At 38.6% G+C, this 27,958-nt stretch overlaps 2 protein-coding genes across 3 annotated transcripts in view; one reads left to right on the forward strand and one right to left on the reverse strand.

Annotated features, from left to right (window-relative positions):
• Positions 1 to 11,444, forward strand: part of LOC110022551 (phospholipid:diacylglycerol acyltransferase 1) — a 42,443-nt gene extending 30,999 nt beyond the window's left edge. Inside the window, exons 6-7 of the mRNA XM_020721556.1 lie at positions 9,572 to 10,064; positions 11,068 to 11,444. Coding sequence (XP_020577215.1) covers positions 9,572 to 10,055 — 484 coding nt within the window. The 3' untranslated portion in view covers positions 10,056 to 10,064; positions 11,068 to 11,444. The remainder of the gene's footprint in view (positions 1 to 9,571; positions 10,065 to 11,067) is intronic.
• Positions 11,445 to 20,669: 9,225 nt separating this feature from the next.
• Positions 20,670 to 25,617, reverse strand: LOC110022556 (putative lipoxygenase 5). 2 transcript variants are annotated; one of them, XM_020721566.1, is made up of 9 exons: positions 24,827 to 25,617; positions 24,453 to 24,733; positions 24,130 to 24,367; positions 23,325 to 23,636; positions 22,809 to 22,894; positions 22,618 to 22,725; positions 22,228 to 22,523; positions 21,811 to 22,077; positions 20,670 to 21,734 (listed from the first exon to the last, which is right to left on the reverse strand). In XM_020721566.1, the coding sequence occupies exons 1-9, from the start codon at positions 25,197 to 25,199 to the stop codon at positions 20,984 to 20,986; spliced, it is 2,712 nt and encodes a 903-aa protein (XP_020577225.1). In that variant the 5' UTR covers positions 25,200 to 25,617; the 3' UTR covers positions 20,670 to 20,983. The 2 variants fall into 2 exon arrangements, with proteins under 2 accessions (XP_020577225.1, XP_020577224.1); XM_020721565.1 differs by having other exon boundaries at positions 23,325 to 23,648.
• Between the last annotated feature and the right edge of the window lie 2,341 nt (positions 25,618 to 27,958).

A 27,958-nucleotide genomic window follows, 5' to 3' on the forward strand; every position in this document is an offset into this window, starting at 1 on the left:
CAAGCGTGTACGGTGATTCTACGGCCTCCTACGGCTTCGAGCAGCAACTAAGAACTTCAGACAGTGCTCCTATGGTTCTGGACAGTAGCTACATAAGCCCAAACAACAACTACAACACCCAAACAACTACTTACAACAGTTTCTAAGCTCCGAATAACAACTAATATTAGGATGTTTACACATGCCACCCAAATGCAGATGTACTCGCATGTCTTACACCTAAACTTTGTATTTACAATTATAGCGGCTTTGTGCCACGAACCTAGCATGAGAGGGTGGATTTCACTTTTAAAAATAAGAAATAGAACTATTTTTTTTATGTGAAATTAAAGATTTGAGTGCTATGTAACCATGAAAGTTTAGGTGAGATACGTAAATACAACAGAATTGTGTGCTATGCAATTAAAAAAAAATGTCTAGGTGTTAGAAATGTAAACACATAAGAGTTGTGTGGTACGTGTGTAAATCTACCTGCAGTCTCATAAGACAATTAAAACTCTATTTCTAACTCACAAAATATGAAGCTAATGGCTCCTAACTTGCTGCAAAATATTCCTTGCTGAGCTTAGATCAGGCTTCTTGGACTTCTCTCCAGGTTTCCACCCAGCAGGTGGCAAACTTCACCCGGGTTCTCCTGCCTTCCTATCTGTTTGAATCCAAGCAAAATGGGAGAATTTACTACCATTGTAAACTCCCAAGATCTGTGTGTTTACTTTTTCAAATTCTGAGTGGTGATCACTGAAGGTAATAATCTCCGCGGGGCAAACAAATGTGAAATCTAGTGGGTAAAAAAAAAAAAAAAGGAACAACATGTTTCTTGCCAATATAATCCGAAAGTTTGACCTCAACAATTTCCTGATAAAAAACTGCTTCTATCTAAAAAACCAGGTGCGAGATTCCCAACTAATGGAAACTTTTCCAGAACCTGAAGGGATTCCCTTCAGCAAGCAATGTTTCCAACTGTAAAAGGTGTCAAATTACTTGATTTGCTAACTCCATGATAAGGTGATTGCTGGGTCAAAACAAAGATAGCAACAGAAGCCACAGAGTCACAGAAAACTACATTATAATCAATAACGAGAGTAACTGCAAAGAGGAAGACCTTAGAATAGAACAAGAAATCAATAATGAAAGCCTCCCAAACAATGAAATCCAGCAACAGGAGAAGGTATACCTAAGTAATTCTCAAAAGTATAGCAGCATGTCAAAGATTAAAACAAGCAATGGATTGAGATCAGTACCTCGAAATCTTACCGATAACTCAAACCCAAGTAAGCAGAGGGCTTCGGTACAGCGAGGACCGGCGAGATCAAATGCTCGGCTGTGAAAGGAGGTTGAATGGGGCTTCTTCTGCGCGAAGAGGAGGGAGTCGATCGAGAGTCTCCGTCGCAGGGAGGAGAAACGAGCAGAGCGCGAGATTTGTTGCGAGGGAGAGGCGAATCGAGGCAGAGGAGCGGGGGGAAGAAGACGAGGGCTTCTGTTCGCTGAAGAGGAGCGAACTGAACAGAGGGGGAGCGGGTTTTTGGTTGTGAGGGAGAGGCGCAGCAGGAGCAGGAGAGCCGAATGCTGCTTCTGCGTTCGGAAGAGAGGAGACGAGCTGGCGGGCTTCGGTACAGAGGAGGCAGGAATCGAGTGGGATCTCTCGAGAGCGGGGCTGCCGAATCAGAGGAAGGCGAGCGGGAGAGCTGAGAACAAAAATCCAGGAGCTGGATCGAGTCGTTGAGGTATAGAGTATCAGTTAAAGGCATTAGGCGCCAAATTAAATACCTTCCTTGCGGGGGAATGTTGATTAGGTAAATATTAATTTTCAATTTAACCCAATTAATATGAGATTAAATGGTTAATTTGAATTTTGAAAATATGTGAGCTGGGGTGATTAGCCCGTGTATAGCCTGCATGCAGCCCAAGTCAAACCCGAGCTGGACCTGGGTTGAGCCCGGACTCGCGCCCTGCTAATTAAAAAAATGTGCATCGATTTTCGTGCTAATATCACACGGAAATATAGTGATATTAGTGTCCTTTCTAGCTAAAGTCGACGTCTTGGAAGCATCCGTGTGGTCCATTTCGCTATCTGATGTCGTCCGGACGAGCTCGCTGACGGGCAAGTCAATTCAAGTTAAAATCGTGCGTGGTGCGATAAGTGCGTAAATTGCGGCGCTCGCTAATGTTCGAGTCATAAATGTTTTACCTAGAGGCTGCTTCTATGAATGTAGGAACTCGACTCGAGTTTCATGTGTCAGTTCTAATCAACTTAGCGAAATGTGGAGGATTCGAGACCGCTCATGCGAGACTCGAAGGAGTGATGAGGTGGCTTGAATTTTCTAAATGGTGTGGATCCCGTATTAGTCCTCTAGGAGTGTCAAACAAGGGAAGTCTACAGCTAGACCCTAGGCTCTAAGGAGAGAAGTGAGGACCTTACCCGAAAATGAGGACAACAAGAACTTCAGCTTGTTTGCATTTAATGTCCCCTCTTCCAGTGGGGATTGTCGATATATTTGTTACGGAGAGTGAGGAGCATACCCGAAAATGAGGACAACAAGAACTTCAACTTGTTTGCATTTAATGTCCCCTCTTCCAGTGGGGATTGTCGATATATTTGTTACGGAGAGTGAGGAGCAAGTAAGAACTGTTCGCTTGCATTTGATGTACTCTCTTCCAGCGAGGATTGTTGATAGCATTCTTTCAATTCTTTTTGACTTAATGGGGAGTGAGGAATGACCATAATCATATCCCGTTAACATAAATTTAATAACCCCTCCACCTACAGGATTTAAACAAGAATCATCTTCTTGATTTACCTTACTCATTCAATCAGTTAAGAGAATCGTAAGATTTGGATCACTTAACTTATCAGACTAGATAAACTTTAGTAAGACAACTATTGTCATTAGGTTGGACAAAACAAAAGCTTCTTCACTACGACCGTTTTTATGGCTTGTTGAGTGAAGAGAGTTGTCAGTGACTTTGATCATATTTGGGCTTGTTGAGTCTGATTTTTAGGATCTGCTTGAGTCCTAGACTTAAGTTGTAAACGAACTTTTTTTTCTCCAACTTAATCTCTTGAAGATTATAAGCTCAAAAATCCCCATACTTGACTGTCAGAATTGTGATAAATCTGAAAAATGCTCCTCAAACTTTTGAGATTGTCTTGTCTGTAATTTGCTTGAAAATATGCTCATTTTTACTCAAATTGACTGAGTATAATTTTGACACCAATATGGTAAAATAAATTTAATTGGGTATCTTGCATTCAACATGATGTCAACCCAAATAATAAAATATAGAATAGATTTGAGGATCTCCACCTGAATTTCAATATCATCCCAAATAAATATATTCCGTCCTTTTGTCTTAACCACAAAAAAAAAAAAAAAAAAAAAAAAAAAAAATCTTAGAGCTTGATACAAAGCTTGGGCTAGCTTGTTTTATGCTTTACACTTCATCTGTTGAAGAAGAGAGGAATTCCTTCAGTTGAAGCTTAATGCTTGTTCAAACCTATTGAAGAAAATTGTTTCAGACTGGCCTGATGCCTCCATATGCAAGGATCTTCTTCTTTGACTTTTATCTTAGTTCTTATATTAGGTGAAAAAATTTGATAAATCTAGATCACTTGACTTTGTTAAGTAAGATGGGCCTACGTTTTTGTTGTTGTTAGACTGACAAACGAGGCTCTTCACTACAACATTGGCTTGTGAATGAAGAGAAAAGCCAACATCTCAATAAATAGTCTCATGCTTTGTCGTCATGAAACTGACAAACGGGACTCTTCTCTACAACATTGGCTTTTTGATTGAAGAGAAAATGCAGCAACTCGACCACATATTGGCTTGATGAGTCTGACCTCTATTCGAGTCCTAAACTTGAGCAGTAAATAGCCTTATGCTTTGTCGTTATCAGGCTGATAAAGGCTCTTCACTTCAACATTCATTTGTTGAGTGAAGAAAAAAGACAAGAACTCGGCCACATTTTGGCTTGATGAGTCCGATCTCTATTTGAGTCTCCGACTTAAGCACAATAGAAATTATACTTCTCTAATTTAATTGCCAAGGCTTGTAAATTTTCACAAATTTTCTTGCTTGACATTTTATATCTTAATAAGTTTTTTAAGATGAACCTTTAACCTTTGTAATCATCTTATAAATTTTATTTGGAACTTGTTCTTTTTGGATTGTCAAACTTAACGCAACTTTATCATTGACAACTTGAACATCCTCTCAGGGATCTTTACATAAAACACGTCACCCCGAGTTACTTACGAATTCAACCATGAGCATGTTATTAATCGAGATGGAGGAAGATCTCAGTATTAGGCGTGATGATGGCCTAGATGATTGAGAATTCCTTCTATCTTGCAAAACAAGCTCTAACGATGCTAGGATCTTTTTGGGGATTTCGGCTTAGAGCAGGATGTCAACCCAAATAAACTAAAAAGCACCCCCTATCTTGCAGGGGGAAACTTCATGATAACTTGGAAAAGTGTTCTTGTATCATCAGAGAATTTCCAGTAAAGTATTACACTTGTGCTCGAATAGAGTAGATATTCTTCTTTCTATGTAGGAAGCTTTTATAACAGCTTTGACTAGGGCTCTCTGTTTAATGTCTCTTCAAATAATCGATTGATGATTATCGATATTAATAGTCAACTATGAAAGTCTTTGAGTTGACAAGCTTCTCCATATATTCCTTTTCGATGACAGAAAGACCTTTCAAGTTAGGTTCAACTTTTCTGTCTTCATTTGCAGGTCCCTTTACTAAAACTTTTGTATTGTCAGCTCGAATTCAATAATTCTCCCATCCACAAGGATTAAAGATAGATCTCTATTTGATTGCTTTCGATATATTGGAACGTGAGGAATGACCAAAGTCATATCTTGCTGGCATTAGTTTGATAACCCTCCACCCATAGGAATGATACTGACTAGTGATGGGATCCCTTGGCCGCTTTTCAAGGTGTCAAACATCTTAAGGTTCTTCAATGAACTTTCTTCAAAATTCATCTTTGAATGATTTTGTTAATGACAGATCTTCAAGAGCACAAATCAGATGTAAGGTCATTTCATTCTCTTATCATTTCACCTTCATTAATTTTGAGTTATCATTTTAGAATAATATGGAGGTTCCTTATTGGAGCCTTCTTGGTCTCATTCACCATAAGCTTTTTTGTATTCTTTTTATTAAATTCTTTTTTTGTGGTAAAGCTATTCTTGCTAACCAATTTTGAATTTTTTTTATTGATTGCAGATAAGAATACTCATTGTTGGGACTAGAGCTTGTTGAATAATCGATTGATCAAACAACAATCACCAAGCTCTCAATATTTTTCTCTCATTCACGATTTCAGATATTTTTTATTTTCAACAGACATTTTATCTTCTGTTAGGACATTTTGGCTGTAGACACAGGAGTCATGCTCCAATGTTCGCCTGATAGAATTTATCATTCTATTGGTGCTTTTTGGTAACAGACATTTAGGCTAAAATCTTAGATTCATGCCTCTATGCTAACCAAATAGACTTTACCCAAGTTTTTAGTAATTAAAATAAATGAGAGCAAATAAACTTTTAGGGTTTTCTAGACTTGTCAACTCCAGTCCTTACGAGGAGGATGATCAAAATAGTTGAATAGGACTTAAAACCCTATCCTATGGACAAGACGATCCAATTAAACGACACAATATTCTTGAACCTAGCGTTTGAACATTCTATATGTTGGTTAGAGCATATGCGCGCTTTTATATTTCATATGTCTGAGTCATTTCAACTGGAGCTCTTAGTTTCTTAAAATAATTTATATGATTTAAAACATAGATTGAATTAATAATTACTTTACATGACATCTTTGAAACTTGAAATTACATAAATTTGCCTTATCTGAATGTATATACATTAATGCATATATATTCATTTTCATCTTTTGAAAACCTCCTGTTTGCCAGCAAACACGTTACGAATCTGGTGGCGGTGACGATTAATTTCGAAAAGCTCCATATTTGAATTATTCTTTAACCATAGGAGCCTATATTCGAAAAATTTAATTTTGAATTAATTTTTGACTCTAGGAGCTTGAGTCTGGAGAGCACAAATTTCAAAATATTTTCAAGTTCATGAGCTCTAAAATTTAAAATTCAAATTTTAATATTTATAAGCCCTAAATATTTATATTTTAAAAGCCCAAAACTTTAAAATTTTTAAAGCCTTAAGAGTATAACTATTTAAAACCCGAATCCTCTATATTTTAAACCCTAAAGGCCTAAATTTAAAAGCTCGAGTTTTGAAATTTATTTTAAAATTAAAATGAGTGATGCTTTATTTTATTTTAAAAATCTAGCATTCTAAATGTTTTTAAAATTGGTTACATGTCCAAATCACCTGAAATTTTTACAGCCTCCCGCGTCAACCCCAATTAATGGGCACTGGAGAGTGTCATCTTTCTTAGCTATCTCAAAAGAATTGCTGATCAGCGTCGTAAGAAACTACAATCGGGGAGACATCAAAGTTTTCAACCCGCGGTCTCAAAAGACGCAACATGGGAGCAAAACTAACGTTGTAAGAAACTACAATCGGGGAGTGTCGGCCGTTTTGTTGTCCAACCTTCGTGATTTGAAAAAGAGTGATGATGCAACATCAAAGTTTTCAACGCGCGGTCTCAAAAGACGCAACATGGGAGCAAAACTATACTTTTAACCTTTGATCTCAAAAGAAACAACATACTTTCAATGTATTTGCAAAAGAAGTTAGAATGCAAACAGAGAGCTCTTCGATTTTAAAAAGAAATTCTCTAGACGAGTTTGCGATTTCCCCTCCTAACGGGTATTGTGCTCTCTTCAAATGGAGGTTTTAAAAAATTCCCCATTTACCCCAAATTGTACCTGTAGGAAAAGCATGAAATTACAATTTTAAAAGAATTCTCCAAACAGGTTCGCATTTTCCTCGCACGATGGGTACTGTGCTCTCCTTGAATGGAGTTTTTTTTTTAAATTCCCAATTATCTCAATTTTATACCTACAGGAAAGCATGGAACCTCAATTTTAAAGGAAATCTCCAAGCGAGTTTGCACTTTGCCGGTCTGATATGTACTGTGCTCTCATTGAATGGAGGTTTTTGGAAAGTTTCAATTATCCCATTGTTATACCTTTTCAAGCCTCGACGACGTCAATGCCAATCTGCTTATTTGATGGATTGCGACCCCATGAAAGATGAGCAGTTTGCTTCCCTATAAGTGTTCCATTCAGGGCTTACAGAGCAGATTCAACATTACTTCTTTGGACAAATTGTACAAAATCACATTGCTTCCCCGAAACCTTTAAGAGGCAACATCACCATGACTAGAAAAGACCTTCTTAAGCTTGTCTACACTAACATTTGGGTCAAGTCCTCCAACAAATATTGCTGTGTTAGGTTAATCTCGACCTAATTAGGAGTCGTGCGTTGATGCACCGCTATATCCTGAGCCACCAGATTGCAGCACAAATACATATCAACTTCACTGATTTGCCCAAGACAACTATGCAGATAATTTTTGTTCATCCAATATTGGAGATCTCCCACCCAGATCATCTTTATTCTCATCTGCACTGGTCCTTGTCTATTGCGAAGACGAAGGTGGAGGGTGCATCGTTTAGTGAAAGCCAACGAAGTGCAGCAGCACAAAGTGCACTGGCTGTGGCGGAACATGAGGTGCGGCATCGTCATTAGTGAAACTGAATATTGCTTTCTGGTTGCATGTTCATCGGCAATGGAGGTGGTCCTCGTTGACGTGGGAATGAGACGAGTTGATAAGAGCAGCTGCATCTTGGTGGGGAAGGCAAGTGCTTCGAAGCAACAAGATCGCTCGGGAGATGGAACATGCAAAGGTGAGCCAGTCTGTGGGTTTGGTTCGAACGGGTAAGGCAGAGATGAGTTTAGTTAGATCGGTGTTTCTACGACAGAGCAAATAGCAGAGAGCATCGCGCAACAGTCTGCTTAAGTTTCGAAGTTGGTCTTCTCACGCTACAATCCCATCATCGTTGATGGAAAATGAGAATCAACACGCTCAATTGGCGATAAATGGAAGAAAAAGGTCGATTGTGACTTCGTCAAGCACCAGGGGCCTGCAGCCAGAACAAAACTGAAGGAGGGATTTAGTCTTGGAAGGAGTGCGTTGCAATCTCGTTGTCTCTTTCGTGTCATATACTCATGACCGCAATGAAGTTTGAGAGCGCTACGATCCTGTCTTCAGTCATGGAAGGGAAGCAAGAGGAGCTTCAATTTTCATGGGAAGTTTGAGTGCGCTACGATCCTGTCTGCAGTCATGGAAGGGAAGCAAGAGGAGCTTCAATTTTTTTTTTTGGTCACTTGAAATGCCTTCTACCTGCTATAAATTCAGGTTAACAAAGGGAAGGGGATGACTGTGAGGCTTGGAGGCGCGGCTCTAGTGTGCACTGCTTCAGTGATATTCCCGCGCAATGCCTTTTTTTTCTTTTCGACTACCCTAACTGCGATTGTCTTGCAAGTGGGATGAAGGAAGCTTCAGCGGGTGGGGAGGAAACTAGTGGATGAGGCTCTTTGTCATGCCCTTTTGAGCGAGGAGGAATACGGGGCCTGTGAGAGCCATCCAAAATTGAGCATTCATTGGCCCTTTTAGTGCGCGAACAGTTAACAATAAGAGTCGGTAATAGAAGTTTTAAAATTTAAATTTATTTAAATTAATTTAAATATTATTTTATCTTTCTTCTCTGTTTCTTTTTAATAGTCAACAGAGAGCAAATAGCCGACTAACTCACCAAGGGACTTGGCTCATTAGATCTATCTAGGTTTTGTGACTAGATGGGTTTGGTGAATATCTTTTGCTGATGCTGAGAGGGAGTGTTGATAATTGTATATAGTTTAGGGCTCTATGAGTAACAGGGAATATAGAGAAGTTTAGGGATTTTTTTGCAAGAATGTATGGGCTCTATGAAAGCCCAAGTCGTTAATCAATAAATTTTTTTTTCCTGTACAAATCAATTGAACCTCTACTAAATTTCATCCAAACTTCAGCATGGTCATAGAGATCAGCCATGTTTGGATTTATAAGCAATGAAAGTTATTTCATTTGGGCTTTGTTAAATTCCTTAACCAAGCCATCGCCTATGAGTTCTGAGTTCATTCTTCAGCAAGCACAGTATCAGATATCACATTCTTCCCACTGATTTAAAGCTCATGGTTTCTTGTTTTATTTAACTTTCTAGTGTTTTCGTATCAACCTCTCCAACTGTCATAAACGGAACTTAATCCAAGCATTAAAACCAAGATAAACAGAAAATCGTAGATTTTTCAGGCAGCACAAGGCGAGTGTTCTTGTTCAATCAATTTAACATCTGAACCATATTGGAATGACTAAACTATGGTTTTGCCTACAAAGATTTACTTATAGAGTTCTTCAATGCAGGAGTCCTATTCCTTTCTCCATCTTTTTTCTTCTGTCAGTATCTTTATGGAAGAAAACGCAATATAAATATATGGTGGTATTTTATGAGTAAATTATTGATCTACCGAGTTTAGCTGAAACTTTATTTATTATCTTCTTATTTGTATTCTTCCTATTCTGTCAGATTACCCAATGCCCCTGATATGGAGATATATTCCATGTACGGAGTAGGAATTCCTACTGAAAGAGCATATGTCTACAAGTTATCCTCTGCATCTGATTGCAACATACCATTCCAGATTGATTCTTCTGCTGACGGTGGCAGTGATCAGAGCTGTTTGCAAGGTGGTGTTTTCTTAGTTAATGGTGATGAGACCGTGCCGGTTTTGAGTGCAGGCTACATGTGTGCTAAAGGATGGCGGGGGAAGACTCGATTTAATCCATCGGGTATCAAAACTTATGTAAGAGAGTATGACCATGCCCCTCCGGCTAATTTATTAGAAGGCAGGGGAACTCAAAGTGGCGCTCATGTTGATATCATGGGAAACTTTGCCTTAATCGAGGATATTATCAGAATTGCAGCTGGAGCCACGGGAGAGGTTTTGGGTGACGATCAAGTCTACTCTGATATATTTAAATGGTCTGAGAGGATCAATCTACAACTATGAGGCTTGCTGGTAATTTCAATAACCTGTTCAGTTTCCTAATTGGTTGATTTGATGCCGCTTTTACATTTATATGGCATTTGAACTAGTTCAGATTATGCTGTATTTTCGGGTCCTTTTTTTCTTGCATGAATCCTCAGTGCTGCTAATCTTTTGTTGGACAATTTGAGAGTGAAATTTCATGATGAACACCTGCAGTAAATCACAGCATAACCTACATTGATAATCGGAAAGGTTACATCAAAATTATATATTTTTTTTCAAAATTAATTGTCCTTATTCTACTTTTTTGAATGCTCTTTCACTCCAATAAATATGGATTCTTGTTAGATTGATGTAATTGTTCAGGTTTTCTTGCAAGTTACTTCCCTTTTCATTTATGCTTCAATTTGATCATTAATAAAATTTATAATTCATTTTCTTCTTTTTTGTCTATTGTCATTTCACCCGTGTTGGCTTCATCCCCTCTATTTGTGCTTGTTTTATACTTCCTCATTTAAAAAGAAAAAAAAAATAACGCCGTTGTCATTATTACCATCAGTTTTATTCCTCAACTTTTAGGGGCAGTTTTATGGATCATTTTCTATTCATTAATATTGCGTGTTGTCAAAGATGTTAAATCCATTCTTTATGAGGCGTTTTGAAATCCAAAAGATTTTTCATCTTTTTGCTTTCTGGTGCCACGAAGTTTTGAAGTGCTTGCATTGACTGACAAATTATCATCCCTTAAATTAAAGAACTTAATTTGCATTGGCTTATGCTACTGAATATTAACTAATATTTGCCGAATGAGATGACAATTAACTTCAAGATATTTGGTTCATTCTACTAAAATAATATGGCTAAAAATCAAGATACTGTTTAGCTTATGTTCCACAGTCTCAGGCGCCCGTTTTCCTGAAATTTATTTGCAATGTTTACTTAGGTTTAATTTATGTTTTATTTTTTTTCTTTTCTCAAAATGATCCATGATTTTCTGCTTATTGATACTAATTATTAAGGCTTTGTTTGGCAGGCAAAACTTTTCAGCTTTCATTGCCAAATCCACATGAAAGATAACCAAGCCTCATGATCCATTGTGCCATCCTTCTGCAATCTCCATGAATTATATATTAAGCCACGGGGTACAGTCCACCAGAATTGGAACAATCGATCAGTAGTAAGCATGTTTTACGTATAAATGGTTCGCTTATTGTTGTGCAACTGCATTGCATTATTATCAGAAGCCACAAAAGAGGGTGGGTATTCAGTGCTTCTAGTTAATCAATTATTTTGTATAATGCTTTTTATTATTTTTATTTTTATTTTTATATTCATCTTGAGGATCAGTGGCAGTGCTAGAAACACCTGCTTGTAATGAATGAAATGTTAGTACTGATATAAGATTTGTTAGTGCAACATCCTTCAACTTCGGCGAGTTTCCTCTTCAGTTATAGCGGCTTGAACCCTAAACCCTAAATTCAATTTTAATTGCTAAGAATAGCAGTTTATAGGTTTTTTATTTTGGAAGATCTACTAGCTTAACACTTTTTATGAACACGCGCGCGCGCACACACAACCTTATCTATGCATGAATTTTACTTCTAAAAGTTAAAGTAACGTTATTCTTTACAAGTGTTATTAAAGTGCAAAAGCATAATGTGATTTTATTTTTGCTTCAAAGTGTAGAACACAAAACTAAGCGGAAACTTTTAATAATTGAAGCGTTAGTAGGTTATATAAAATTATTAATGTATAAAAGCAAGCAGGGTGGTATGTATGTAAAAATTGATGTTCAGATGTTACATATGTAAATACATAGGAGTTGTTTGATATGTATGTAAATATTCCTCAAAGGACTACTCTCAAGCCTGTCGATGTCAAAGTGCCTATTATTGTTGAAGCTCCTAATGCGGTCAAAGCTTTTGCCACTTGCGATGGAAGCATATTGTCACGGACAAATAGTCCCACATTGGCTAGGTGTAGGGCCGAAAAGCAGTATTTAAGTCCTGGGCTGCCCACCACCCACAAGGGCTCTTTTGGGAGGTGACAAGTGGTATCATAGCAGATTACTGCCTGCCAGGTGTGTGGACTCTCCATGGTCCAGTGGGACCCTCGGTGGAGCCGATCCGTGACGAGGGCGTCACGTGATTGGGTGGAGGAGAATGTCACGGACAAATAGTCCCACATTGGCTAGGTGTAGGGCCGAAAAACAGTATTTAAGTCCTGGGCTGCCCACCACCCACAAGGGCTCTTTTGGGAGGTGACAATATGCTGCATGTGGTCAAAGGTCCTCTGAACGTGCAATGTCAAATCGAAGGCTTCGAACTCGAGCATGAAATCAAATTGAAACTAAATTCGAAGATGTTGCTCTCCCTCTAACTATCATACACCAACGAAGGAACTTTTGCTCCTTGCAACTCTTTCAAACACAAGACCGAAACTTTTAGATATTATTGTGGGCTCCAAAAATTTATGACCGCTCTCTAGAATAATTTTGCAACTATTTTTATTATTGTTTTTTTTTGAGAGAGAGCTTTATATTGTCGAATTTTCAAAAGACAGATTAGATTGCAGATAAGACACTATACAAACAAAGTTTTTGCCCTCATTTAATGAGGATTTTTTGATATGGGGTTCGAGGTTTCTCATAGGCGCAAACTCTTATCGTTAATTACTACTTTTGATCAAGGCAAGTCATTAAGAATTCAACATTTAATAGATAACAACAACAAATTTAGGATTTAAGTTGTAGAATTCTTCACTTGAAGCTTAAAATGGATGGTCGTGGAATGAAGACAAAAACCCAATCAAGATCCCATGGTTCTGTCATCATGTGTCGTCGTGGTCTTTGATCTACTTAGTCAAAGGAGGTAGTCGACCCACTTTGACAGAAGGATTCTTGTTAGCAACCATGTGTTGCGTAGTTCAAGAGAACCTTGTAGATATGAGATGTATGTTTGTCTAAGAGGTCAAATTTAAGTTGACCTTAGTTAATAGAGAGTTTTGTGTCAATCAATTGTGCCCTTATAATTCACAATTTAGATGTTAGAAAATCGTTGGGGAACATACGGACTGCTGCCGTGACTATAATATAATAGTGTCATTTGTCGGCAACCACCTAGTCAAAGGGATATGATCGTTATTATTATTTTGTGGTGTCATTTAGATGCATAACCACGCAGACAGAAGACTCGAATTATGTCTTTACTGGCATGCAATTACTTTGATTATGAACATAAATGTGCATTTGATATGACATTAGCTATTTGTGAGCTGAAGTTTGTCAGAAATGTGTCACTTGCAACAAACTATTGTGGAGCGTGGAAGAGAGTCGATTTAAGTCTTTAGTGAAACGTTTTTTAGCTTCGATATTTTAATTGATTATTTTGAAAATCTTGATTTCCTCCAGTTGAAATCATATATCAACTCGGTCATCATCGATGTATTAAATATTTAAAACTTTTGTAATTGAAGTGGGGGGATTTAGTTTTATTTGCTTAAGCTTTTCAAAGTACAAGGCTCGTCGACTCCTGTCCTTATAGGTAGCAGGATTGAACTAGGTGATTAAAACTTTTCAATTTCTCTTTTGGGATTTAGACATTTATTTTAAATCTACTAAACTCGTGATCCCCATTCCTTGCAAAGAGAATCAAACTAGTTGGGTGAAACTTAAAACTCTATCCTATAAACAGGGTGACCCGACTAATCCACTCAACATTATCAAACACGACATTTGAGCATTCAATACACTGGTTGGAGTGCGAGTGTTTAAATTTCATATATTTGAGCCATTTTAGCTGGAGCATTTGATGTCTTAAGACAACTTAAATGATTTAAATCAAATAGCTTGCTCATAAGCTTCAGTTTAAGCATTTCACCGCCTTCTGTTCACTAGTAAACACGTTGCAAGTCCGACAGAGGTAAATTTCAAGTTTTAAGAACACTCAATGATTGAATTACGCTTTGTCCCAAGGAGCCTAAGTTCGAAAAATTTAACTTTAAATTGATTTTCATAGTTTAGGAGCCTAAATCTGAAAATCCTGATTTCAAAATATTTTTTAATTTTGATGAGCTTAAATTCTAAAAATCAAAATCTTAACTTTCTAAGTCTTAAAAATTTATACTTTAATGGCCCAAAACTTTAACATTTTAAACCCCTGAGAGCCTAAATTTAAAACCTCAAATTTTAAAGTAATTTTATACCTAAAGAGTCTAAATATTTAAAAGCCCGGGTCCTCCAATATTTTAAACCCTAAAAGCCTAAAATTTTGAAAAGCTTGAGTTTACAAGTCATTTTAAAATTTGAGTAAGTGATATTTTTATTTTATTTTATAAGTCCAAAATCCCAAATATTTTAAAGTGATTACAAGTCCAAATTCACTGAAAATTTCGATAGCCTCCTGACGTCGATCCCCATATGGGGGCACCGGAGGATGCCAACCTTCACAACTAAAATATGATCTGGTCAGTGTCGTGAGACAATTCGGTCAAGGAGCAAAAGTGTGAACTTAAACCGTGATCTTAAAAGATGCAACAAACCTTCAATGCATATGCACAAAAGGGTTTGCTCGCAAACTAACATTTCCCGAATAGTACTTTATTTTCCCCGAACAACACTCAATTTCCCATGGACGAGTACTCACTTTCCCATGACCAGGTATTTTAAAATCCCCATTTTTTTTAAAAAAATTTCCAAATGAGTCTGCGCTTTTTTCCAAACAGTACTTACTTTCCCCATGAACATGTACTCGCGCCTCCTTGAATGAATATTAAAAAAAACTTCCCTATTTTGCCCCAAAAATTTATATCTTCCGAGCCTCCACATCATTGACAACGACGATAATCAATGACGACAAATCATACAATACAACAAATATATTTTCCTTATTACCATATCCAACCAAAAAATGAAATAAGAATATAAAAATAAACATTAATAAAGCCTAAATAGGGGCTTGAGCGATGCAAAAGCCGCAGAAGACTTAATTCGAGTTTATGAATCCAATAGGAATCCATCGGGTTAGCATAATTGTCACACTTAACCATATTCTAGAAATTAACAAGACAACCATGGGATGGAATGTTCTAGAGAAGACTAGATGAATTAGAGAAATCGATATAAATCTAAAAGATTCCTCCTCATTCTAGAGAATGTTAGAAGGAATGGCTCTAAGTATATCTCAAGAATAACCTAAAAAGATCTAGGGTTACGTATACATATAACAGAATGTTGTACAACTGTCTAGAAACTAGACTATTATAATGTAATCTAAAACATTATGTTAAACTTGAAAGGAACAATAAATAGGAGTCCCTCTCCCTCATTTGGAGGCATCCAAGAAAACCTTCCAAGCTTCCAAGCATTATAGTGTTTTAATTTTTTCTTTTTTAGTGAAATGCTCTTTTCTCCAATACTTCTCCCAACTCTTCTTCTTAGAGTGTTTTGTGCTTATAAGATCAAGTGTTGTGAGGGTTAGACTGATTTAGTGCCAAGGAAGAGCAGTAAGGCCATGCAGGTGACTTGAGATAAGTTAGTTCACGACAGTTGGTATCAGAGCCTTACTTTGAAGGTATGATAAAGAGTGTCAAAGTGCATGTAATGGAGCTAAAGTCAATAATGTGGAATCATCTCAACAAGGGTGAGGTTGTTAGGAGCAACGAGATTCAGCTGCATCCGAACCACATGGGAGGTCAAATGAGATCATGCACGACTTTGATTCACACGTTGCTTGGTTGGAGGAGGCAATGAATGACATGGAGACCCAAATAGAGGATCTTATCCAAAAGATTGATGGACTTGAGGAGAAGGACGTCACAATCAATTCAATGATTAAAGGTATGATGCTCCAAGTGGAGGAATCCTTAAGGGATCAAATGGTTAAGATGCATGAAGATTTAATGAGAGAGCTCCAGGAGGGACTAAGAGCGCATAAGAATGAGATGAATGGTGTACGTGCTAGTTTGGAGGAGATGTGTAGAGATATTTTACCATGCAAGAGAGCACTGGTGACACCCACCAACGACCATACTTTCGAAGCTAAGCAGATTGAAGTTCCAAAACCAAAGAGTTTTAGAGGAACTCGTAACACAAAGGAAGTTGACAATTTTGGAGCTCTTTATCTACAATCCAATAGTGGGCAAACTACTAAGCTTAGGAGGCGCTGAGTGCAAGATCTTGCCACTGCCATTGTGGTCGCTAAAAGCCTAGTTGATTACTTAAGAGAGTCCACAAAGCCAAAGAAAAAGAAGAGTACATATGTGAAATAGGAGGAAGACAATGATCAACATAATAAGGAGAGTCATCGTGAATTGACCTCATCCAAGGAGAAAGACAAGGGAAAGTCTATTAACAAAATGAAACCACACAACAACTGCTTTCTTTATGGAGGACCTTATTAGGCAAGGGATTGACTTCAAAAGAAGGCTCTGAACTCTCTCCTTGCAAGACATCAAGAGGAAGAAGGTGGTGATATGACAACATAGGTGGGGTCTATACAACTACTGAATGGGATGCATGCTTCATCAAAACCCCAAATGAAGGATTTACTCTTTGTGGAGATGATAATAGGTGGGAAGACCACTTGAGCAATGGTGGATACAGGTGCTTCTCACAACTTTATCTCCGTTAAAAAAACGAAGAGATTGGGTTTGCAGATTACTAAACGAGGAGGCTCCAACAAGGTGGTCAATTCAGCAGAAAGACCAATCCATGGAATAACTAAAGGAGTAAAGACCAGTATTGGGGCGTGGTCAGGTACCGTGAACTTCTCTGTCATTGCCATGCATGATTTTAAAGTTGTTTTAAGATTGAAGTTCTTGGATCAAGCAAGAACATTCCCAGTGCCCTTCGCCAATAGCATGTGCAACATGGAAGGGAATCAAGCTTGCTTAGTACCGATAAGAAAGGCTAACAAGCAAGAAGTCAAAATGCTATCATTCATCCAATTCAAAGAGGGCATGCAAAAGACAAGGGGAGTTACTTAGCTGTTCCTTATGACTCCGATGAAGAAGTGAATCCCCAAGAAGGCATGCCAAGAGAAGTGGTGAAGGTTCTTAAAGAACTACCACCAAGGAGGAAGAAAAATCATTTGATTAGGCTAAAGTCAAGGACTAAGCCGTCATTCATGAAGTCTCACTATATTGAACTCTTCCTCCATACCACCAAGGAAAAACCCAAGTTTGTCAAGTCTGTGAGCAAACAAAGGACTCGTTCGAGTGTCAAGGGAAAGCCACAATGAGGGCATTGCAATTTTAAGTGGGGGGGAGAGTGCCTCACTCCGCCAGCTTCTAGAATCTAGCAAGCCGACCATTGGATAGAAGGTTCTAGAGAAGACCAGATGGATGAGACAAATCTATATAAATCTAAAAAATTCCACCTCATTCTAGATAATGCTAGAAGGAAAGGCTCTAAGTATATCTCAAGAATAACCTAGAAAGATCTAGGGCTTTGTATACATAAAACATAATGATGTAAAACTATCTAGAAACTAGAATATTCTAATGTAATCTAAATATTATGTTAAACTTGAAGGGGACTATAAATATGAGTCCTTCTCCCTCATTTGGTGGCATCAGAAAAAACCGTCCAAGCTTCCAAGCATTCAATTGTTGTAATTCTTGTTTTTCAGCAAAGTGTTCCTTTCTGCAATACTTTTCCCTACTTTTCTTCTTAAAGAGTTTTGTGTGAGTTAGGTTGATTTAGTGCCAATAAAGAGCGCTAAAGCCGTACGGTTGACTTGAGATAAGTCAGTTTGTGACAATAAGATACCTTTCTTTCTTAGATTTACTGGAGAAACAAATTAAGTTAGGGAAGAGAGAAGGGGTTGTGTTTGGCTTGCACATAGAGAATCTCATCACTAGGGAGGCGTCGAGCAGTGCGATAAAAAAGAGTGGGAGTGAGGGCTTTGGCTAGAGAGAACGACAAATCCTAGGGCAGGGATTGAGCGGTGCGGCATGGAGAAGCGGCGTCGGTGAAGGCTTGCCGCAATGGCAGTGCCGGTGTGTGGTTTTTTGCGGCAGGGAGGAGCGATATCAGTGAGGGAGAGTTTCCGGTGAGGATAGACACGACAGAGATGCGCTGTCCAATAAGAATTTCTTTTCTTTAAAAAAAAAAATAAAATGGGGCCCACTGACATACATTTTTAATTGAGTGAGTATTTTGATTAGTTCACCACACACATTTCCGCGTGCGGTAAACGTACGTGGTTAGGATTGCGACAGGAGAATTTCGGCAAGGCTTTCATTATAAATTAGTTAAATATAATTATTTAACTAATTATATTATTTATTTATTCATTATTTTTTTTCCCGCTTTCTTTCTTTTTCTTCTTGTTTTTTTTTTTTAAATTTACAATCAACATATTTCCTCTTGCTCGTCGAGCCGCACGCCTCAGCATGCTTAAGGTACGAACCACATGCTTCCCACACTAATACCACACTAAATACGAAGATGCTATGAAAGTATGGAAATTAAATTTAGATGTTAAATATAAGTGCATAAGATTTTGTTGGCATGTATATGAACACTTTTTTCATTTTTGGGAAATATATATACACTGCACACTATTCTTATGTATTTATATATCTCACACTTAAACTTTCATATTTACATAACACTTTGGTATTTTAATTTATGTGTATTTCACTTTTAAAAAGTGATAACAGTGTTAATTTATGTGTGGCTGTAAAGATTTCAGTGTTTTGCACATAAATCTGAACCTTTATGTAAATGTCCCTTTTATTTTTTTGGGCAGTGAAAAGTGAGTTCTAATTTGCACACAGATGATACAGATGCTATAAAATAGTCAACAATTTTGTGCTTTGCCCGGGTTGTAAGTTGTAACACATAATTACCTGTTAGAGCTGGCGATCTGTTTCACCGCTTTGAGTTGGCACATACATAAATAGGGAAGTTTAGATGATAGATAGGTAAACACATAAGAATTGTGTTTTTCATTTTTGGGAAATATATATACATTGCACACAATTCTTATGTATTTATATATCTCACACTTAAACTTTCATATTTACATAACACTTTGGTATTTTAATTTATGTGTATTTCACTTTTAAAAAGTGATAACAGTGTTAATTTAGGTGTGGCTGTAAAGATTTCAGTGTTTTGCACATAAATCTGAACCTTTATGTAAATGTCCCTTTTATTTTTTTGGGCAGTGAAAAGTGAGTTCTAATTTGCACACAGATGATACAGATGCTATAAAATAGTCAACAATTTTGTGCTTTGCCCGGGTTGTAAGTTGTAACACATAATAATTAGATGATAGATAGGTAAACACATAAGAATTGTGTGCTCTGTAAGTAAATGCCCCCTTTCTTTAATAATTGAATAAAATTATAAAACCATGACATATAAGATTGATACGCCACCAACAAATTTTCATCAGTCAGCACGAATCTCAGTGCAATTTTTTGAATAAGAAACATTCAAACTTTGATTAAGAGTCATCCGGAGCTCCGATTTCAACAAAATTATAGTCAAACTGATCAGCTCGATGAGAAAGACCTAATGATATGAAAGTTAGTCCAATCTGAGTCAAATCAAGCCCGAATCAAGTCATTAAACCACTACCATTACTGAAGGATTTCCGGAGGCATTGGAAATGTCAAACGGAAGTCGAATCTAGCGAGTTTATATTCGAATCGAGTGTCTTGAAAAGACGAATCCAACGAGCCCAAGATTGCTCAATTATGACATCGTTAAGACACTCAAATGTCCATCAAACTTCATCTGATCAAGGGAAGCTCACCGGGCCGTCCGATCAAAATGGTTCATATTCCTGCATTAATTGCACTCAAAACACTATAAATAGAGTCTTACCTCTCACATGAAGGGGGGAGGCTTAAGAGAGAACTTGAGACTTTGAGAAAGAGCTCAAGTCCAAGATCATCATCGCATCATCGATCTCCGACGACTATCACTGATCGACGACAACCACCGTCGACCACCGTCGGACACCGTTGATCGCCGCTAGTCACCGCTGACCTCCGTCGACCACCACCTTCCATCATCAGCCATCGCTGACCTCTGTCGACCATCGCCAATCGTCATCGATTGTCGTCGACTACCGTTGATCACTGACGGCCTCCGTCAACCACCGCTTACTAGACATCATCAGTTGATGTTGTAAAGTGGAAAACTAGTTATCCTTTCCCGCCTGTGGGAAAATGGACATCTGTAATCATCAACTTATAGTGAATTTTTACAACTGAGCCAGACCCTGTGGTTTTTCCCGTTTTCCATTACTCTACGCCGCGAATTTTCTAGCACGCATCAAAGATAAATAGTTTCCACATTATATTGGTGAACACATTTAATGTATAAGAGGTAGCTAACTTTTTTTTTCCCCCGAAAAAGGTGAGTTGAAAGGGTGGTTCGAACTCATGCCCTCATGATAAAAAATTACTCTCGATCACTAAATTCTGTGCAAGCGCACGCATATACCTAAATATGAGTTACAATAAAATAATCATTTAAAGCCATAATTAGTTTTTTTTTTTTTTTTCAATTCTAGAGGCTAACATAATTATTAAACATATAGCTTGATACATAAATTTTCTTAATAACTATTTCTATTTTAAAAACATAACAAAAATTCACTTAAATTATATTCTCAAAGATACAAAATAAACGATCTGTACAACAAATGTACCACCTTCAAGGACTAATATTCCCCAATTCATTTCTATTAAAATCCTATAAATACATCACAATCAACCCCAATTGTAGCAAACACCATCCATATCCCCCTTCCTATGCACAACACCAATACCAACAAATCAAAATCTCCCTTTTTTATTTTTTTTATCAACAAGCTCGACCAATTCGCCTTACGATTCCCAAAAATCACATCTTTCCCCTAATAATCCTATACACATTCTTCAATTAACCCCCCAAAAATGTCTATCCACTAGCCAACTGACCTCCTTCTTCATATGGAACAACTGTTAGGAACCCCACGGCACGTGATCCCCGGCGGCGAGCTCGGCTTCATGAGCTCATAAGCCAGCACTCCAGCCCCACACCTGTTCCTCATCGCCGGATCCCTATTCCTCCTCTCAATCTCCTCCTCCGCCCTTCTGATCTCACCCGCAAACTCCTTGAACACACTCACCGCCCTCCCATCCCCCGTCCACCCCTCCCGCCTCTCCCCCAAATACTCCTCATCCGCCGAATGCGTCGACAGCGTATCAATCACCGTCATAAAAGCCGTAGCTTTCGTTAGCTCCGGCATCGCCGAAAGATAGTACCTGTGCGGGTCGGCCAGAAAGTAATCATAGTCCGGATCCCCCTCTTCCGGCAATAGCCGCCTCAGCAGCGGCGGCCGGCAAGGGATGTAAGCCCCGAGAGGATATTGGCCGAAGTTTAACGCCGCGTGCTGCGCAGATGCAAGCCAGATTAGCGTCGTGAGTATATGAGCCAAGTCCGCCGGTGTAGCCAACGCAGGCCACCACGGTGCGTTCCGGTGATCCCCATGTCCTGTTGTTATGACTTCCGCGTACCAAGATTGCAGTTCGCCGTCGGCGAGCACAGCAGCTGCCGACGGGTAGTACGTCGCCACGTATTCCTTAATGAAGGTCTCCAGCGCCGACCAGAGAAGAAGGCCGTCGTTTGCGTATGGGTAGTCTTCTATCAGCAGCCGGAGCCCATGCGGCTTAGTCCTGTCTTCAACTGCCATTCCTCTGAAACGCAATTGAAATAGCTAAGTAATGATGGAAGAATTGGAGGAGGAGTGATTGGTTAGGGAAATTTACAAACCTGCGGATGAGATCGGCAGGGAGGCTCTCCTGATCGAATCTCCAGTGCTCCGCGTAGAAGGCGGAGCTGATTTCCGTTGAGAATGGCCCCGGGGTGAAGCTGGATTCAATGACTCCGCCAGCGCTAATGAGGATTTGGCGAGCAATTGCGTTGATTTCTAAGTTGTACCTCATGTGTGGCTTCAAAAGCTTGAAAATTGGATGCATTATGCTCAGCTGCCGGTGTGTGGAGATTATGAATGGCTCAATGCAAGCGTGTGTTCTCAGCCTGATTAACACAGTGATTATTAAGTGAGAACAGTAGTCAGGCATTATATATACCGAAGGATGACAAGAAGTGTGTGTGTGTGTGTGTGTGTGTGTCTCAGAAAAACAGAGAGAGAGAGAGAGAGAGAGAGAGAGAGAGAGAAGTATCTACCAGTGATTCACTAACTGATGCACGCCAGCATCATTAGCGATGACATGTGCCTTAGCAAGCTGCCACAACCAGTTGCTGGTTGCATCAGACGGCGGCGTCATCACACGTTTTGCTCTTGAAGTCATCTGTGGGAGGCTCAGTTCAATAGCGATCGGCTTCAGGGTCCCCAGAGAAGTGAGGAAGAAGATGGTTCGGGTGGCGTAGGCTTTCCGGCCATCCAGCGCATTGATGCCATCAATGAATGGGAGAAAAATGTCGTGATAATTAAGGATGAACAGTCTGTTCTCCTCTATGGCCTGATGAAGAACAATTAGCCGTTAGGATTTTTTGAAATGGTTCAGTGGCATTTTCGTGAATGATGGATAAGCTAGCTGAGGGAAGGAAAGTTACCTGTTTGATGGTCATGCCGTCGAGTTGCCCGGCGATGTGTTCCTCCTTGATGGCGGATTCCGGAGGGCCGTAGATGGCTGGATCCAGCTTGCTCACCGGCGGGAATGACTGAAATGACGTAAAAATACCTCTGTTAGCTGAAAGAATAATGCAGAAAAAAGACGGAGGGTAAATTCGGAATGTGGAATTACCTGCAGCCGCTCAATGTTGACGGGGTTTATTCCAGCCAGCGTTTGCCGGGCGAACTCATCGTCACGGAGCCAGGCGAACTTGTCCTCTGTTTAAACAGAAAAATTACAGAGTAAAAAATTTGCAGAGAATACAGGTGACAATTCTACGGAATCTATGGTTTTATTTGATAATTTTCTAAAAAGGCCCACAAAAAAAAACCATTTTTTTAAGTGGTGGGCCTCACAGTGTGAGGAGGTCGTTTAATTCTGTCTCAATATGCTGATGGTTCTATTGGGCCCATTATGATGGGCTGGATGCTATCTCCCATTATGAATGAAAGCAAACCATCACTGAGGTCATTAAATTCAGCACAAAATGCTACCTTCCTCCCAATGTCCTTTATCTTACGTGGGCCCTACCAATAAAACTAAAACTGAAAAGCAAAATCGCAATCTTTTGACCTTTTCGCTTTTAAAAAAACATTATTTTTATACCCAAAATTGCATAAAAATGAGAACTTTGAGTAGCCAGCTTACTTGTAATAATATGAGGGGTGTCGTAGCGAAGAAGAGCTGAACTTGAATCTCGAAGCTTGTTCACGAAAGGAATTTTTTTGAGGAGATTATCTTCAATGCCTTCCTTAAATTTGATTCCTTCTTTGAAGAGATTATCGAACTCATGGAAGCACTTTATGTCGTTGCTGTTAGGATCGATGGAAGCAACAATTGCCGGCATTAAGTTGTGGAGCAGCGCTTTCATATTTCCTTCTGTCAGCATCTCTTCCTTCGTCTCCTCGAAAGTCTCGTCTCTGGGCACGTAGACTGGCGTTGGGTACTCAACTCTGCTCTCTGCCAGTGAGTCTGCATCAATTTTAATTATTTCATTTTTATACATAAATAATATCATATTTATGTTATATAGTGCAATGTTTTTCAAATTATTTCGTTTGACATTTCGTGGTCAAATTTTCTGGAGAGACGCTAAGGATGAGGGGAGGGTTTACTTTTCAAACAAAGCGGACGCTTAAAATTCCACAGAAGAAAATAATCAGGGGTTAAGAAGTTATGGGATTTTACATGTACACCACATAATTCTTATGTATTTACATAAAACATTAAAATTTATATTTCACTCTTATATTAAAAGTATATGGATATATTATTTGATTTAGTAAAACAAAAAGATATGAAAAAACATATCATTTCTAATTTAAAATTTCGATAGGACCCAACGATAAAAAAAAGACAATAATTATCTTTACTTTTAAGAAAAAATTAAACATTAATTTAACTTATTTAAAAAAAATGACAGTTGTATATAGCGTAATAATAATGAATATACCTGCATCTGACTGTGGGCGTCCGGTGCGACATCGCCGAGGATACGGCCGCTCATCTCCTCCAAAAACTGGACGCATGTACTGAAAACCCTTATCTGGATTCCCCAAATCATTGTATACCGCAAAATCATACACTCTATCGCTCAGTTTCCTCTCCCCCTTTCCGTCTCCTCTCACCTCCCTCAATTCCCTCTCCCTCAATTCCCTCAGTCCTGTAGGTGTTTCGGAAGGCAAGTAAGGCTGCAAAACACAAACCAAAAACCATAATTAATCGCTCTTATCTGTTGTCATCAGTTCAAAAACATAATTTTACGTTCTTAATTACCTTATTAGTGAAGAAGATTCTCTTGCTGGGTTGATCCTTGATGGACTGGACCCAGGAATCGCAGGTGAAGTGAACAGGGCCGCACGCAAATCCTTCCACCACAATGTTTTCCAAGAAGAACTCTTTGTTATGTCTGTTTAGAACAGTGATTGCTCCTGGTTCGCCGAAGCTGGAGTCAACCATGAAGTCGGCACTGTATACTACTTTCTCTGCTTTGAAATCCTTGTTCTTAAACCAATCCTTTAAAATAGCTTCCCTGCTCGTTTTCACCTTCTTTGTTCCTTCAAAATTGGAGCACCGAAAGAGCGTAAAGATGGCAACTTTGGTTCAAGGAGGAAATAAGTAACTTGAGCTGGGGAAGAAAAAAATCTTACTTGGATCGATCTCGGTGCCGATGAGTTCAAGCACGATGTTTTGGCCCATTCTATCGCCGAAAGCATCCAGCTGGGCCTCCATCTTCTCCTTCATGCTCTGCTTCTTATTCCTCCTAATAGTTACAGAAGCTTTGACCTTTAATTTTACTGGCTTCTCCTTCTCCACGAGCGCTGAAACCACCGGCCGATCCACGATCATTGTGCCGGTGACCGGAGATTTCCATGCTCTAACTGAGACTGGTTTCCTCTGTCTCAGAACAAGGAAATTGAGTAATCTGCTCTGATCTCCGCCGGAGAGAAAATCAGAGCTCGGAGGAAAAAGAGCGGATCTTTGGAGAAGATGGCAGCTCAAACTTCCTCTCATGGCAGCCATTTTTTTCTCTCTGCTCCTTTCTTCAAATTAGAAAACTTTTTCCCTCACCAATTCTTCTTCTCTGCCGCCCCGTCTACCACAGCCTCCGATTAGGAATTTGTACTTCGGTTCCAGTTAGTAGGTGGAAGGGGAGCGAAGGGGCTTTTATAGGCGCGGAGGAGGAGTATTTAGGGAATATCATATTTGGTTCGACTCGCCCCCGCCGTCCACACGTTTTTCGCCATTCGTTCAAGGGTCGGAACTGGCACTTCGCGGTAGCCGCGACAGTTCTTATTAGTTAGGTGTACATTTTTCTCCTCCTGCGGCTCTCTCCATTGACCATCCGTAGAAAACCAATTTTATAACGAACCCCCTTCTTTTTTCCTCAGCGCAAATGTGACACGGAACCTTCACAGCTCCAAAAACAAGACCTCACAGCTTTTTTCCAAACTAAAATAAAGTAAAAATTAAAAACATAACCTATAATTTTGAGTCTGGGTAGCTATTCTCTGTTTTAGTTTCAGTTTTGATTCAGTTATCTATTTTTCTTTCAGTTGTATGTGTGAACTATTAATTACATCTTTGTGGATTTATATTGAACTGAATGCTCATACATAATTCTCTGTGCACCTTTGCGAGGTGAATCTGGTAATGATCATGACAGGACGTCGAGTGGTCGTGAAGCTACTCTGAAGCGAACGAAATGGACGATGCCAAACTTCACGTCAGTGAATTTTTAATGAGACGCATATACTTGGAAGATTTAAATGTATACCAACAATTCTAATGTGTTTTCATAGATAATACCAATTTCTTGGGATATTTACATACATACCATTCATTCAAGTGCACAACACTTTGTTTATTACATAACTTTTAAACTAGAAATATGGGCACAGTAGTATGCACATATATAGCACTTAATTGAAGTGTATAAGTTTCAGATTCTCATTATATTTATATATGTAACTCTTAAATTGGAATGCTAAACTTCAGATTTTCTTAATCTTTGTGTTTATATGCATAACACGTGAATCTAATCGCATATGTACAGATTTTATTCATCTTCATGTGTTCATGTGCACGATACTTGATTTCCCAACTGTGTTAGTGTTGTTTTTTGGCTTAATCTTGATAGTTTGACAGTTTTTATACTTAAATTTCACATGAATTTTCTCTATTTTTCTTAAGTCTCGAGTATTTACAAACCTAGTACATAAATGAATGTTTGATTTGTTTCAGATTTTCAGTATTTACGTCTATAACATCTAAAGTTTAAAAATACTTTTCAATATGTTACGAGAGATACACCAATTGTTGTGGTATATCAAATTAGAATAGAAGAACGATCTTTTAAGCAAAAATTAGAACGAGAAAATTCACACCAGATAACAGAAACACAACGGAACACATATATTTACGTGATTTGACAAATTGCCTACGTCCACAGAATTGCAGAGGATTTTGCTACTTGAGAAATGTATAGCAGTCGATCGTCTCTACTTATAAGAGGATTTTGTCACTTCGTTGTTGTTCTTCTTCTTTCTCTGTTCTTCTCTCTCTATACCGAGATACACCAAAAGAACTCTACACCGAGATAAACCGAAGAAGATAAACTTACAAGAGAAATAAACCCAATTTCTCTTCAGCCACAAGCCACCAAGAAGAAGTCAAGGGAGAACAATATTCTTTTTCTCTCTTCTTCCTCACCGCAAGGAACTACACCTTACATTTATCTTCCTCTATTCCGAGGAAACCTTCCTCTATCCCGAGGAAACCGAAGAAGAACACAAAAACTCTGTCGTAACTTGAAAGAGAGCCGATACCTTTTTTCCTATCTTCGTGGACGCCGGAACCTGTTGCTCGAGCAAAGGACGAAAGAAAATGTCGAAGACCCTCAAAAAATCACTTGGTTTCGCGAATTAAGAGGAGGCGGGGGGTTGCGATTCTTCGCGAAACAACATAACTGTTCGCGGGAATAGTTCGACGGGAGCAGTTCCGCGTAACTATAAGGTCGCGGTCGCGACCTTTCGCAATCGGGAACAGGGAGGCGGGAGCGAGAATGGGAGGCGGGCTGAGATCGGGCTCCACACTAACACGGTATTAGCCCATCTAGCACTTAAGTGTAAACATAAAGTTTTAGATTATCTATAAACCCAATTATAAACATTCAATTTTCCCCCCCCTTAAATCTGCATTACTTTACATATCTAACACTTAAATTTAACTATAAAAGTTTCAGATTTCTCTATGTATTTACGTATATGACACCTAAATTCAATTATGAACTTTCAGATTTTACAATCTTCATGAACTTTCAGATTTCTCTATGTATTTACGTATATTACACTTAGATTTACATGTATATGAAGTTATAGATATTACAATTTCAATGTATTTATAGACTTAACACTCAAATCTAAACACAAATTTACAGATTTGCTGAAATTTAATTTGTTTACTCTCATAACAACTGGATCTTGAATATAAATTTATAGACTTGCTGAAATTTAATGTATTTACTGTCATAACACTTGGAATTTGAATATAAATTTATATTTTTGCTTAAATTTAATGTATTTACTGTCATAAAGCTTGGATCTTGAATATAAGTGTTGTGAGATATGTACTTCCTTGCATAGAAATGAGACGAAAAAGAACACAAGCAAACACAGATCGTTTACGTGGTTCGATCCAACTGGATCTACGTCCACGGGAGGGAATCAATCAAATATTTCACTAAGGCAAAAGAAATGGAGAATACATAGCTTATACATAGA

This window comes from Phalaenopsis equestris, unplaced genomic scaffold (assembly GCF_001263595.1).
Source record: "Phalaenopsis equestris unplaced genomic scaffold, ASM126359v1 Scaffold000197, whole genome shotgun sequence".
Lineage (NCBI taxonomy): Eukaryota > Viridiplantae > Streptophyta > Magnoliopsida > Asparagales > Orchidaceae > Phalaenopsis > Phalaenopsis equestris.

Bases quoted from the DNA above. Each gene is read 5' to 3' on its own strand.
- LOC110022556 (XM_020721565.1), bottom strand. From the start codon at position 25,199: ATGGCTGCCATGAGAGGAAGTTTGAGCTGCCATCTTCTCCAAAGATCC. The intron at 24,734-24,826 runs GTAAGATTTTTT...CCAATTTTGAAG, and splicing joins CGGCACCGAGATCGATCCAA to GAACAAAGAAGGTGAAAACG. The intron at 24,368-24,452 runs GTAATTAAGAAC...TGTGTTTTGCAG, and splicing joins GAATCTTCTTCACTAATAAG to CCTTACTTGCCTTCCGAAAC.